The sequence below is a fragment of the Salmo salar genome, chromosome ssa12, assembly GCF_905237065.1.
Source record: "Salmo salar chromosome ssa12, Ssal_v3.1, whole genome shotgun sequence".
Lineage (NCBI taxonomy): Eukaryota > Metazoa > Chordata > Actinopteri > Salmoniformes > Salmonidae > Salmo > Salmo salar.
This window is the reverse complement of record NC_059453.1, coordinates 97,470,545-97,485,869: the sequence shown is the minus strand read 5'-3', so window position 1 is coordinate 97,485,869 and position 15,325 is coordinate 97,470,545. Positions and strand designations below refer to the sequence as shown.

The following is a 15,325-nucleotide window of genomic DNA, read 5'->3' as shown; positions in this document are numbered from 1 at the left end:
CTAGCAGAATTACTCATCATTTACTGTCATTTAGCTCACGTTGTTTTAGTGTGCAGCTTAGTCATTACTTCAGAAAGCAGAAAAATAACAATTAGAAGCTAGCAGAAGACTTTGACAAAGCTCTTTCAGTCTCTTGTTCTGGCCCTTTAATGATAGGAATTCATTAGTGAGATACACACACATTCCATGCTTAAATATGCGACGTGAAATTGTATGTTTTGTCCATGGAATACATTTGTTTGTTTGTGTCTGTTATGCGTTAGTGGTTGGCACTTAGCTGACATTGTGAATAGACAGGCGTGAATCACCTGGAATTTCCAGGTGAACCTAAAGAAGAGCCGTCATCATTTGTCAATTACAAGTCAAGCCTGTTTATTTACAAGTTTCAGCAGGGAGACTGTTTTCTATTTGACCGTTTAGAGTGGTTGTTTACAAGGTTTCCACTGAACATGTGACCTGATTTTAGTAGAAACACGTGACTTTAAAACAATAACAACACAGCAGCCTGAAACTCTCCTGATTGGGGTTTCATTCATCCATCAATTCATCAGATTTTTATGGTAAAACAACTGGACAGCCCACTCACTCATTAACACCTGACATTTCCATGGAGTCCTGGGATCCATATAAACTATAATAAACGTCATCCACAATATACAGGTATACCATATACTGTAAGATAAGTGAGTCATTAAAGGGTCATAGGAGAAGATCAACAACTTCTTCCACTGAACTGTGACTATTATCTAGAAGAGAAACTGCTTCCATTGAACTGATTCTGTACATAAACACTACAATAACCAGGCACGTACACAGAGAGGGTTCTACAAGTACACAGAGAGGGTTCTACAAGTCCACAGAGAGGGTTCTACAAGTCCACAGAGAGGGTTCTACAATTCCACAGAGAGGGTTCTTCAAGTCCACAGAGAGGGTTCTACAAGTCCACAGAGAGGGTTCTTCAAGTCCACAGAGAGTGTTCTTCAAGTCCACAGAGAGTGTTCTTCAAGTCCACAGAAAGTGTTCTACAAATGCTCCCCCTCAAAATGTCAATACACGGCCCTGGCAATTCTCCTGACGTGACCTACTATGCTATAGAAGTGACCTGGAAGTGTTTACCTCGTTCCATGGAACTTTCCTGCCTCACCTGAGAGTAGAGGAGGTGAGAAACCGCCCTTTCTGGGAAAATAACTGCATTTTGTTTCCTCCCTCAAGGCTTAAAATAAGAGCACACACTCTTCTCTCTCACACACACAGTTTTGTCGTTAGATAGTTGGTCGCTGTGCTGACAATCTTCCAGAACCTGTAAGTAAAATATTGCCTCTCATTGATAATGATAAAAGTGAAAAGGTTTATCTATATCTGATAACTATGGATGTTATAAATGTGTGATATTTTTAAAGATATTTTTTCTTCATGTCTTTTCAGAAAAACATGACAGCCTGTTGATTTAAGATATGTTATTACATTATATATGTTAACATAGTGCCAGTGATGAAGTCACTGAGTCTAATTTAATTTATTTTAACATCTTAATGTCTTTTGCAGATTCCTGACCTACGCTCCAAAGCACAGATTTAGGATCAGCTCATCCTCATCAAATCCAAACCAGGACCTTAATAAACCACAAGGGGAACACTGACCTCAGACCAGCGTTTAAACCCCACGTCTTCCTGCCCAGACACTGACTCTCTGTCTAGAGTTCCTCTGTGCTCCAGCCGTATATCCATCCATCCATCCATCCATCCACACCCCAGCCATCCAGCCATGGGTCTGATGAGTGAGGACATGGAGTGCTGCGTCTGCCTCCAATCCTACTCTCGTAGGGAGAAGATCCCTCGGATGCTCCACTGTAAGCACACAGTCTGTGGGCTGTGCTTGCAGGCGATGTCCAGGCACCAGAGCGGCCTACTGACAGTCTGCTGCCCACTGTGCCGTTGGATCACCTGCACCGAGCCCAGCCTCACCCTGCCGGGGTCGCTGTGGGTTAACACTGAGATCTGGGACCAGATACTAGACACACAACAGGAAGAGGAGGAGGAGGAAGAGGAAGGACAGTGGAAGGAAGCTAACAGACAGACACAGACCACTACACCGTACACATGGTGAGTACCCCAGGCAAAGGTGGATGGATTGATAGACTGATTTAGAAACCTGGAGAAATCTTCCTCTGCTCTCTGTTCTTCCTCTCATTTTGTTCTGTCTCTTTTGCGATCTCTCTCTGCTATCACTCTCTGATATCTCTCTCTGCTATCACTCTCTGCTATCTCTCTCTGATATCACTCTCTGCTATCACTCTCTGCTATCACTCTCTGCTATCACTCTCTGATATCACTCTCTGATATCACTCTCTGCTATCACTCTCTGATATCACTCTCTGATATCACTCTGCTATCACTCTCTGCTATCACTCTCTGCTATCACTCTCTGCTATCACTCTCTGATATCACTCTCTGCTATCACTCTCTGCTATCACTCTCTGCTATCACTCTCTGCTATCACTCTCTGATATCACTCTCCACTTTGCAGCGCTCTGCTTTTTTTCTTTCTCTCTCTCGCTGTTTCTCTCGTATCTCTTGTTCTCTCTCTCTCTCGCTCTCTCTCTCTCTCTCTTGTATCTCTCTTGTTCTCTCTGTCTCTCTCTCGTATCTCTCCCTTTCTCTCTCTTTGCTCTCTCCCTTTCTGTATCACTACATCTATTGGTCTTGATTTCTCTCTTCATCAGTTGTATTGTTGTACTGTGATGGTTTTACTTTAGGTGACAGTTTCTTTACTTTGATCGTATTATGATTGTATTATGCAGCTTGTACAGCTTCCTTTTTAGGTTCAGAAGTCTGTTCAATTACTAAACTGTAATTCTCTCTCTCTCTCTCTCTCTCTCTCTCTCTCTCTCTCTCTCTCTCTCTCTCTCTCTCTCTCTCTCTCTCTCTCTCTCTCTCTCTCTCCCCCTCTTTCTCCCTTCTTTCTCTCTCTGCCTACTCTGTTTCTTTCCCCCTACTCTCCTGTCCTCCAGGTCTCCATCAAGGCATTGTGGCCTGAGGCTCAAACTACAGAATTTCCTGAGGAGGATGAAGCACAATGTACTGTAAACCGAGAAGACGAAGAGCAGGGATAAAGAAGACTGGATGTTACCATTTCAGAGTAGGAGATACTCATTGAGTAATGAAGCTAATTCACTAAACAGGACCGACCGGGGATTTTCAATAATGACGCAAGATTGAACCAATTATAAATATTCTTTGGGTTTGATTGACTTTGCGTATGTGTAATGTTCTCAGTCAACTTACCTGGTAAAATAAGGGTTAAATAATAATGAAGGATAGATAGATAGATAGATAGATAGATAGATAGATAGATAGATAGATAGATAGATAGATAGATAGATAGATAGATAGATAGATAGATAGATAGATAGATAGATAGATAGATAGATAGATAGATAGATAGATAGATAGATAGATAGATAGATAGATAGATAGATAGATAGATAGATAGATAGATAGATAGATAGATAGATAGATAGATAGATAGATAAAGGGGTGAAGGTTAGAGACTGTGTGCTGTGTACAATACAATATACTGTGAACAATGTTTATAATAGATGTTTAATCATTTGATAAAAGGTGTATTACTGCGTGAAGGGAAGTGGATGTTTAGTATTTATTATTACATCATTTTATAACAGCTTTAATATTGCAGATTGATTGTTGCTTTTATCAATGTAATTGTCTGCATCATTTCCAATCCCCCATATAAAGGAAGGTGGATTTGTTTATCCTCATTTTACATGTTTTATTTATCTGTTCTGTTTAAAGAGCATGTTTTTTTATATTGGGATTATATTTATTGGTAAATAAATACATCTACTTTAAAATAACCCTGTCTAAGAGTGTGAAATTGCTTATTATTATCATTACATTAGGAAAGTAACTGTCCGATATCCAACTATTTATGGACCCCTAAAAGAGTTGGAGGTGTTAATTCCCGTCTAGTACAGTATATAGTATACTACTTTTGACCAGGACCCGGCTAGTGCAGTATATAGTATACTACTTTTGACCAGGACCCAGCTAGTGCAGTATATAGTATACTACTTTTGACCAGGGCCCGGCTAGTGCAATATATAGTATACTACTTTTGACCAGGGCCCGGCTAGTGCAGTATATAGTATACTACTTTTGAACAGGGTCCAGCTAGTGCAGTATATAGTATACTACTTTTGACCAGGGCCCGGTTAGTGCAGTAAATAGTATACTACTTTTGACCAGGGCCCGGCTAGTGCAGTATATAGTACAATCGTGGCCAAAAGCTTTGAGAATGACACAAATATTAATTTTCACAAATTCTGCTGCTTCAATTTGTATGATGGCAATTTCCATATACTCCAGAATGTTATGAAGAGTGATCAGATGAATTGCAAAGTCCCTCTTTGCCATTCAAATGAACTGAATCCCCCAAAAAACATTTCCACTGCATTTCAGCCCTGCCACGAGGACGATGCTGGAGATCGGTCTGTCATGCTGATTGAGTTTGAATAACAGACTGGAAGCATCAAAAGGAGGGTGGTGCTTGGAATCATTGTTCTTCCTCTGTCAACCATGGTTACCTGCAAGGAAACACGTGTCGTCATCATTGCTTTGCACAAAAAAGTCTTCACAGGCAAGGAAATTGCTGCCAACAAGATTGCACCAAAATCAACCATTTATTGGATCATCAAGAACTTCAAGGAGAGCGGTTCAATTGTTGTGAAGAAGGCTTCAAGGCGCCCAAGAAAGTCCAGCAAGTGCGGACCGTCTCCTAAAGTTGATTCAGCTGTGGGATCGCACCTCCAGTACAGCGCTTGCTCAGGAATGGCAGCAGGCAGGTGTGAGTGAATCTGCACGCACAGTGAGGTGAAGACTTTTGGAGGATGGCCTGGTGTCAAGAAGGGCAGCAAAGAAGCCACTTCTCTCCAGGAAAAACATCAGGGACAGACAGATATTCTGCAAAAGGTACAGGGATTGGACTGCTGAGGACTGGAGTAAAGTCATTTTCTCTGATGAATCCCCTTTCCGATTGTTTGGGGCATCTGGAAAAAAGCTTGTCCGGAGAAGACAAGGTGAGCGCTACCATCAGTCCTGTGTCATGCTAACAGTAAAGCATCCTGAGACCATTCATGTGTGGGGTAGCTTCTCAGCCAAGGGAGTGGGCTCACTCACAATTTTGTCTAACAACACATCCATGAATAAAGAATGGTACTGTCGTGTCTTTGGCATCAATAAAAGTGAAGACATATTTATCAAATTGTCACATACGTCGTAAGGGACAGACCAAGGCGCAGTGGGTATAGTGCTCATCTTCTTTCTTTATTTTGATTAAAGTGAACACTTAAACAAAAATACTAACAAACGACAAAACAACAGTTGCGTAAGGTACTACGACTATATGAAAAACAACCACCCACAAAAACACAGGAAAAACAGGCTGCCTAAGTATGGCTTCCAATCAGAGACAACGAAAGACACCTGCCTCTGATTGGAAGCCATACTTGGCCACACATAGAAAAAGAAACATAGAAATAGAAAACTAGAACCAAAATCCCCTAGAACCAAAATACCCCAAAATACACAAAACAAACACCCCCTGCCACGCCCTGACCATACTATAATTACAAATGACCCCTTTACTGGTCAGGACGTCACACAAATAACTCTGTAATTATTATTCCTCGATTAAACTGATTAATTGTGTAACTGTAATTAACTAGGAGGTAGGGACACCAAGGAAAATATTCAGATTAAAAAGTTATAATTTTCCTAATACAACTTTCAGATATTATAATATCTGATCTATTAGTCTTCTGATTAATGACGAATTAGTTACCTCACATCAGTCTCATTCCAAACATCGTAAATTGTTGGTTATCTGCATGAACCCAGTCTTCACTATGAGTCATCCATACATCATTTGTCTTAAAATCATTTATTTACTAACTAAGTAATTCACAGAAATGCATAACAAACAGTAGATATCGTTACAAGAAATGATAGAGGAATGTGCCCTAGTGGGCTAAACCGGCATGGCGGCTTGTTAGGCAAAAGGGGGGTCAACTGAGAAGGCACTACAGAGTTGATAATTATAACAATTGAAATGCTAAATCTTTGCACATGAACGCTCACTCATTCGGGAAAAACTGCAATCAATATATATATTTATGCTCAGTGTGTCGTCTGGATCTCTGTTGAAAAGTTTGTTTCTGTTGGAGAGTCTGTCTGCCCTCTCTCTCTCTCTCGTCGTGGTTAGAATGGATAGTTCAGAGTGACATACATTCATGTCATTATAGAATAGCTGTTTTCGGCGGTTGTCGGTCTTCGCGTTCAATGATAACGAATTCCTAGCTGCAGACTAGTAATTAATATCAAAGACTTGTCCTTATTCTGTCGGTATCGATAGTCTAAGAGTTTAACCACGTGGTATGGTTAAAAGTTCAGCCAGAGAAATGCATGGTCAAACCTTGGCCCTCTCGTTATCGAGGTAAGCTGGTCTCCAACCTTTAGCCATCTCGTAATTGAGGTAAGCTCGGTCTGGGGATAGAAAACCAAGGTGGGGGTTTTATTCGGAAGAGCAGAGAAGGGCCTGTCCCATGACGCCAGACCATAACTGTGCTCATGGGCGGTCCTCGAATTTAGTTAACCTCTATGGGCTAGGTGGGACGCTAGCGTGCCACCCGTGGTGCACTCCATCAACAGCATGTGCATTTCAAGAGCGGCAAATTTGAATCCAAATAAATGTCAAAATTCAAATTTTTCAAACATACAACTATTTTACACCCTTTGAAAGATAAACATCTCCTTAATCTAACCACGTTTTACGATTTCAAAAAGGTTTTACGGCGAAAGCATAAATTTAGAGTATGTTAGGACAGTACATTTACAAGAGTTGTGTGTAATGTTTTGTCAATTGAAAGACAGGGTCACCAAAACCATAAAACCAGCTAAAATGATGCACTAACCTTTTACAATCTCCATCAGATGACACTCCTAGGACATTATGTTAGACAATGCATGCATTTTTAGTTCTATCAAGTTCATATTTATATCCAAAAACAGCGTTTTACTATGGCATTGATGTTGAGGAAATCGTTTCCCTCCAATAACCGGCAGTCAAGTCAGCGTCACAAATTAAATAATTAAAATTAGAAAACATTGGTAAAATATTACATTGTCATTTAAAGAATTATAGATTTACATCTCTTGAACGCAATCAACTTGCCAGATTTAAAAATAACCTTACTGGGAAATCACACTTTGCAATAATCTGAGCACTGCGCCCAGAAAAATACGCGTTGCGATACAGACTAGACGTCATGTTGGGGAGATCTAAAATCGAAAATACTATGTAAATAATCCATTACCTTTGATTCTCTTCATCAGATGTCACTTCCAGGTATCACAGGTCCATAACGAATGTAGTTTTGTTCAAAAAAGCTCATCATTTATGTCCAAAAATCTCTGTCTTGTTAGCACATGATCTAAGCCAGCCGGACTTCTCGTCATGAACGAGGGGAAAAAATATATTTACGTTCGTTCAAACATGTCAAACGTTGTATAGCATAAATCATTAGGGCCTTTTTAACCAGAACATGAATAATATTCAAGGTGGACGAATGCATACTCTTTTATAACGTATTGGAACGAGGGTACCCAACATGAACTCGCGCGCCAGGTGTCTAATGGGACATCATCGTTCCATGGCTCTTGTTCGGTCAGATCTCCCTCCAGAAGACTCAAAACACTTTGTAAAGGCTGGTGACATCTAGTGGAAGCAATAGGAAGTGCCAAAATATTCCTCAGCCCCTGTGTTTTTCAATGGGATAGGTTTAAAGGCAATACAACACATCAGGTATCCACTTCCTGTCAGAAAATGTCTCAGGGTTTTGCCTGCCAAATGAGTTCTGTTATACTCACAGACACCATTCAAACAGTTTTAGAAAATTTAGGGTGTTTTCTATCCATATGTAATAAGTATATGCATATTCTAGTTACTGGGTAGGAGTGGTAACCAGATTGAATCGGGTATGTTTTTTTATCCAGCCGTGTCAATACTGCCCCCTAGCCCTAACAGGTTTTAAGACTCCAAAGGGAATTGGAGTTTCCTTCATTAAACAGTCCAAAATCACATTACACAATTTCACAAACAGTTCCATCCTTATTCATTCATTTTATACAACCATTTAGATGTAAAACTCATACCTGAGACTTCTATAAACATGATTATGGTAATGTGGCCGTATTGTCTCTCATGAGTTTTACAAAATTGCACCAAACGGACCAGTCCGTTGCTGGATTCTTCTCCGATCTTTTATACATTCTCCAGAACCTGAATATTGTTTGGTTGTCAAGTTCTGTGAGGTAGAAGAATTCCTTTGTTTGGTCTATGAAAACTCACTCTCTCTCTATACTGGGGCTATGAGGCAGGATCTTCTCATAGGAATTTACGACCTCTTCTGACCACAGCAGCCTGGGTGTGGGAGACAGAGGTAGGGGAATGGTGCATAGAAAACCCAAAGAGGGCAACGTCATGACAGTACCAACACATCCTCCGAGAGCAACTTCTGCCAACCATCCAGGAACAGTTTGGTGACGAACAATGCCTTTTCCAGCATGATGGAGCACCTAGCCATAAGGCAAAAGTGATAACTAAGTGGCTCGGGAACAAAACATCGATATTTTGGGTCCATGGCCAGGAAACTCCCCAGACCTTAATCCCATTGAGAATTTGTGGTCAATCCTCAAGAGGCAGGTGGACAAACAAAACCCCGCAAACTCTGACAAACTCCAAGCATTGATTATGCTAGAATGGGCTGCCATCAGTCAGGATGTGGCCCAGAAGTTAATTCACAGCATGCCAGGGCGGATTGCAGAGGTCTTGAAAAAGAAGGGTCAACACTGTAAATATTGACTCTTTGCATCAACTTCATGTAATTGTCAGTAAAAGCCTTTGACACTTATGAAATGCTTGTAATTATACTTCAGCATTCCATAGTAACATCTGACAAAAATATCTAAAAACACTGAAGCAGCAAACTTTGTAGAAATTAATATTTGTGTCTTTCTCAAAACTTTTGGCCACGACTGTATACTACTTTTGACCAGGGACCGGCTAGTGCAGTATATAGTATACTACTTTTGACCAGGGCCCAGCTAGTACAGTATATAGTATACTACTTTTGACCAGGGACCGGCTAGTACGGTATATAGTATACTACTTTTGACCAGGGCCTGACTAGTACAGTATATAGTATACTACTTTTGACTAGGGTCTGGCTAGTAGAGAATACTGTACAGGGAATAGAATGCCATTTCAGACAGATGACGATATGAGTTGATGCGTCTTGGGTAGTGTTTGTTGTCAGTCAACCCATGAGCCAAGCAGTTCAGGCCGGCTCCGTGAGTCTCCCTAACTGTGCTGAGACACGGATTTAGAGACCAATATGTTTAAATCTCCAATGGACTTAGCTGACTAGTATAGCAACAACGCAACAGTCTATTTTGACCCTAATGAGGAGACAACAGTCTATATAGACCCTAATGAGGAGACAACAGTCTATATAGACCCTAATGAGGAGACAACAGTCTATATAGACCCTAATGAGGAGACAACAGTCTATATAGACCCTAATGAGGGGACAACAGTCTATATAGACCCTAATGAGGAGACAACAGTCTATATAGACCATAATGAGGAGACAACAGTCTATATAGACCCTAATGAGCGGACAACAGTCTATATAGACCCTAATGAGGAGACAACAGTCTATATAGACCATAATGAGGAGACAACAGTCTATATAGACCCTAATGAGCGGACAACAGTCTATATAGACCCTAATGAGCGGACAACAGTCTATATAGACCCTAATGAGGAGACAACAGTCTATATAGACCATAATGAGGAGACAACAGTCTATATGTATATATATAAACTTTGTGTTTGATATGTATATTTTATGGCTCCTTTTTGGTTTATTGTTCTTAACCTTTCTTGATAATTGTAGCCTTGAGGTGTCTGTCAGAGAAGTAGGCAGCTCTATTGTCCCTGCCTGTGTCCCAAATGCTACCCTGTTCCATATGTAGTGCACTACTTTTGACCAGAGCCTTTGCCTTTAAAGTAGTGCACTATATAGGGAATATGGTTCCATTTGGGACAAAGTCCCTGTGTTACAAAACAGGGCTGATGGTAGAGCTGGTTACCGTCCCTGGCTAGCAGAATTACTCATCATTTACTGTCATTTAGCTCACGTTGTTTTAGTGTGCAGCTTAGTCATTACTTCAGAAAGCAGAAAAATAACAATTAGAAGCTAGCAGAAGACTTTGACAAAGCTCTTTCAGTCTCTTGTTCTGGCCCTTTAATGATAGGAATTCATTAGTGAGATACACACACATTCCATGCTTAAATATGCGACGTGAAATTGTATGTTTTGTCCATGGAATACATTTGTTTGTTTGTGTCTGTTATGCGTTAGTGGTTGGCACTTAGCTGACATTGTGAATAGACAGGCGTGAATCACCTGGAATTTCCAGGTGAACCTAAAGAAGAGCCGTCATCATTTGTCAATTACAAGTCAAGCCTGTTTATTTACAAGTTTCAGCAGGGAGACTGTTTTCTATTTGACCGTTTAGAGTGGTTGTTTACAAGGTTTCCACTGAACATGTGACCTGATTTTAGTAGAAACACGTGACTTTAAAACAATAACAACACAGCAGCCTGAAACTCTCCTGATTTGGGTTTCATTCATCCATCAATTCATCAGATTTTTATGGTAAAACAACTGGACAGCCCACTCACTCATAAACACCTGACATTTCCATGGAGTCCTGGGATCCATATAAACTATAATAAACGTCATCCACAATATACAGGTATACCATATACTGTAAGATAAGTGAGTCATTAAAGGGTCATAGGAGAAGATCAACAACTTCTTCCACTGAACTGTGACTATTATCTAGAAGAGAAACTGCTTCCATTGAACTGATTCTGTACATAAACACTACAATAACCAGGCACGTACACAGAGAGGGTTCTACAAGTCCACAGAGAGGGTTCTACAAGTCCACAGAGAGGGTTCTTCAAGTCCACAGAGAGGGTTCTGCAATTCCACAGATAGGATTCTACAAGTCCGCAGACAGGATTCTACAAGTCCAAAGAAAGGGTTCTACAAATGATCCCACCTCTCTTGTGAAAATTCTCCTCCAAAGAAGATTGATCCATCATAAACTGGACGTACACTGACTGACCCAAACATTAGAAACACCTTTTATACACTCAGTCTATGTGCCCTTTGTAGACATGAACACCTGCCCTGTAAATGTGTCAAAGGAATTTTCTATCCTAATGCTATAAATTAACAATCAATATATCCTTGACTAATCCCCAGGGTTTGTAAGACACTGGGTTAATAATTAGGCAAGGATTCAGCTTTCTGCAAAAGGTCTTGTACAGTTTATTCAGAGAAAGTTCTGAGGTCCAAATAACAAAGATGTTCATTTTATCCTCTCTCTCCCCTTAAGCACACACCTCCACACCCACCGTAGATAACCTATGCACACACATACGCACAGACAGTAGGTGAACAGTATCTCTTCCTTGACCTCCCACCACTGTTCCAGCACTGCTTGTTCCTTTCCCCATAGATTAGGAGGACCTTGAAGGCTACTCCCGGTATCTCACACACCCATGTCTAGACTTGATGGGACTAATGTTCAGTACATTGACTTACAGTTTATTATCCATACTACATAACTACTAATTCATAATGGATTGTTGATTCATTTACCTTCATTAGATAATTAACTTATCAAAATGTCAATACACGGCCCTGGCAATTCTCCTGAAGTGACCTACTATGCTATAGAAGTGACCTGGAAGTGTTTACATCGTTCCATGGAACTTTCCTGCCTCACCTGAGAGTAGAGGAGGTGAGAGACCGCCCTTTCTGGGAAAATAACTGAATTTTGTTTCCTACCTTAAGGCTTAAAATAAGAGCACACACTCTTCTCTCTCACACACAAAGTTTTATCGTTGGATAGTTGGTCGCTGTGCTGAAAATCTTCCAGAGCTTGTAAGTAAAATATTGCCTGTTGATTTAAGATATGTTACTACATTATATATGTTTACATAGTGCCAGTGATGAAGTAATTTAATTTAATTTAACATCTTAATGTCTTTTACAGATTCCTGACCTACGCTCCAAAGCACAGATCTAGGATCAGCTCAACCTCATCAAATCCAAACCAGGACCTGAATAAACCGCAAGGGGAACACTGACCTCAGACCAGCGTTTAAACCGCACATCTTCCTGCCCAGACACTGACTGTCCGTCCAGAATTCCTCTGTGCTCCATCCATCCATCCGTCCATCCATCCGTCCAGCCATCCATCCATCCATCCATTCATCCATCCATTCATCCATCCATCCATCCATCCATCCATCCATCCATCCATCCATCCACACCCCAGCCATCCAGCCATGGGTCTGACGAGTGAGGACATGGAGTGCTGCGTCTGCCTCCAGTCCTACTCTTGTAGGGAGAAGATCCCTCGGATGCTCCACTGTAAGCACACAGTATAGTATATATATATATATAGTATACTACTATTGACCAGGGTCCGGCTAGTGCAGTAAATAGTATACTACTTTTGACCAGGGACCGGCTAGTACAGTAAATAGTATACTACTTTTGACTATACTACTGTCACATCCTGACCAGCAGAGGGAGCAATTGGATTAGTTTTGGTCAGGATGTGACAGGGTTTTTGTGTGTGTGAATGATTGTGTTGGTGATTAGGACTCCCAATTGAAGGCAGGTGTGTTGAGTTGCCTTTGATTGGGAGTCCTATATAGGAGTGTGTGTTTTTCTTTGGGGTTGTGGGTAATTGTTTCTTGTTTAGTGTGGTTGCACCTGACAGGACTGTTGGCTGTCAGTTTCCTTGTTTTTGTTCTTGTATAGTGTTCGTTCTAATTAAATTGAAGGATGAATACTAACTCTGCTGCATTTTGGTCCATTTCTGAAGACAGCTGTGACAACTACTATTGACCAGGACCCGGCTAGTGCAGTAAATAGTATGCTATTTTTGACCAGGAAACGGCTAGTGCAGTAAATAGAATTCTACTTTTGACCAGGGCCCAGCTAGTGCAGTATATAGCTATTTTAAAATCGGACATATCGAGTGCATAGAGGAGTTCTGTATCTATAATTCTTAAAATAATTGTTATGCTTTTTGTGAACGTTTATCGTGAGTAATTCAGTAAATTCCCCGGAAGTTTACGGGGGGTATGCTAGTCACATGCTAGTCACATGCTAATGTAAAAAGCTGGTTTTTGATATAAATATGAACTTGATTGAACAAAACATGCATGTATTGTATAACAATGTCCTAGGGTTGTCATCTGATGAAGATCATCAAAGGTTAGTGCTGCATTTAGCTGTGGTTTGGGTTTATGTGACATTATATGCTAGCTTGAAAAATGGGTGTCTGATTATTTCTGGCTGGGTACTCTGCTGACATAATCTAATGTTTTGCTTTCGTTGTAAAGCCTTTTTGAAATCGGACAGTGTGGTTAGATTAACGAGAGTCTTGTCTTTAAAATGGTGTAAAATAGTCATATGTTTGAAAAATTGAAGTTGTTGCATTTTTGAGGTTTTTGAATAACGCGCCACGGGATTACACTGGCTGTTGAGTAGGTGGGCGTCCCACCTAGCCCATAGAGGTTAAAGTGAACACTTAAACAAAAATACTAACAAACGACAAAACGACAGTTGCGTAAGGTACTACGACTATATGAAAAACAACCACCCACAAAAACACAGGAAAAACAGGCTGCCTAAGTATGGCTTCCAATCAGAGACAACGAAAGACACCTGCCTCTGATTGGAAGCCATACTTGGCCACATATAGAAAAAGAAACATAGAAATAGAAAACTAGAACCAAAATCCCCTAGAACCAAAATACCCCAAAATACACAAAACAAACACCCCCTGCCACGCCCTGACCATACTATAATTACAAATGACCCCTTTACTGGTCAGGACGTCACACAAATAACTCTGTAATTATTATTCCTCGATTAAACTGATTAATTGTGTAACTGTAATTAACTAGGAGGTAGGGACACCAAGGAAAATATTCAGATTAAAAAGTTATAATTTTCCTAATATAACTTTCAGATATTATAATATCTGATCTATTAGTCTTCTGATTAATGACGAATTAGTTACCTCACATCAGTCTCATTCCAAACATCGTAAATTGTTGGTTATCTGCATGAACCCAGTCTTCACTATGAGTCATCCATACATCATTTGTCTTAAAATCATTTATTTACTAACTAAGTAATTCACAGAAATGCATAACAAACAGTAGATATCGTTACAAGAAATGATAGAGGAATGTGCCCTAGTGGGCTAAACCGGCATGGCGGCTTGTTAGGCAAAAGGGGGGTCAACTGAGAAGGCACTACAGAGTTGATAATTATAACAATTGAAATGCTAAATCTTTGCACATGAACGCTCACTCATTCGGGAAAAACTGCAATCAATATATATATTTATGCTCAGTGTGTCGTCTGGATCTCTGTTGAAAAGTTTGTTTCTGTTGGAGAGTCTGTCTGCCCTCTCTCTCTCTCTCTCTGTCGTGGTTAGAATGGATAGTTCAGAGTGACATACATTCATGTCATTATAGAATAGCTGTTTTCGGCGGTTGTCGGTCTTCGCGTTCAATGATAACGAATTCCTAGCTGCAGACTAGTAATTAATATCAAAGACTTGTCCTTATTCTGTCGGTATCGATAGTCTAAGAGTTTAACCACGTGGTATGGTTAAAAGTTCAGCCAGAGAAATGCATGGTCAAACCTTGGCCCTCTCGTTATCGAGGTAAGCTGGTCTCCAACCTTTAGCCATCTCGTAATTGAGGTAAGCTCGGTCTGGGGATAGAAAACCAAGGTGGGGGTTTTTATTCGGAAGAGCAGAGAAGGGCCTGTCCCATGACGCCAGACCATAACTGTGCTCATGGGCGGTCCTCGAATTTAGTTAACCTCTATGGGCTAGGTGGGACGCTAGCGTGCCACCCGTGGTGCACTCCATCAACAGCATGTGCATTTCAAGAGCGGCAAATTTGAATCCAAATAAATGTCAAAATTCAAATTTTTCAAACATACAACTATTTTACACCCTTTGAAAGATAAACATCTCCTTAATCTAACCACGTTTTACGATTTCAAAAAGGTTTTACGGCGAAAGCATAAATTTAGAGTATGTTAGGACAGTACATTTACAAGAGTTGTGTG

The 15,325-nt window shown here is 40.5% G+C and overlaps 1 protein-coding gene across 1 annotated transcript; it reads left to right on the top strand.

The window, feature by feature from the left end:
• Positions 1–543: 543 nt before the first annotated feature.
• Positions 544–3,357, top strand: LOC123725640 (E3 ubiquitin-protein ligase RNF186-like). The gene is made up of 3 exons (XM_045692105.1): positions 544–1,302; positions 1,546–2,102; positions 3,011–3,357. The coding sequence occupies exons 2-3, from the start codon at positions 1,765–1,767 to the stop codon at positions 3,084–3,086; spliced, it is 414 nt and encodes a 137-aa protein (XP_045548061.1). The 5' UTR covers positions 544–1,302; positions 1,546–1,764; the 3' UTR covers positions 3,087–3,357.
• Positions 3,358–15,325: the final 11,968 nt, after the last annotated feature.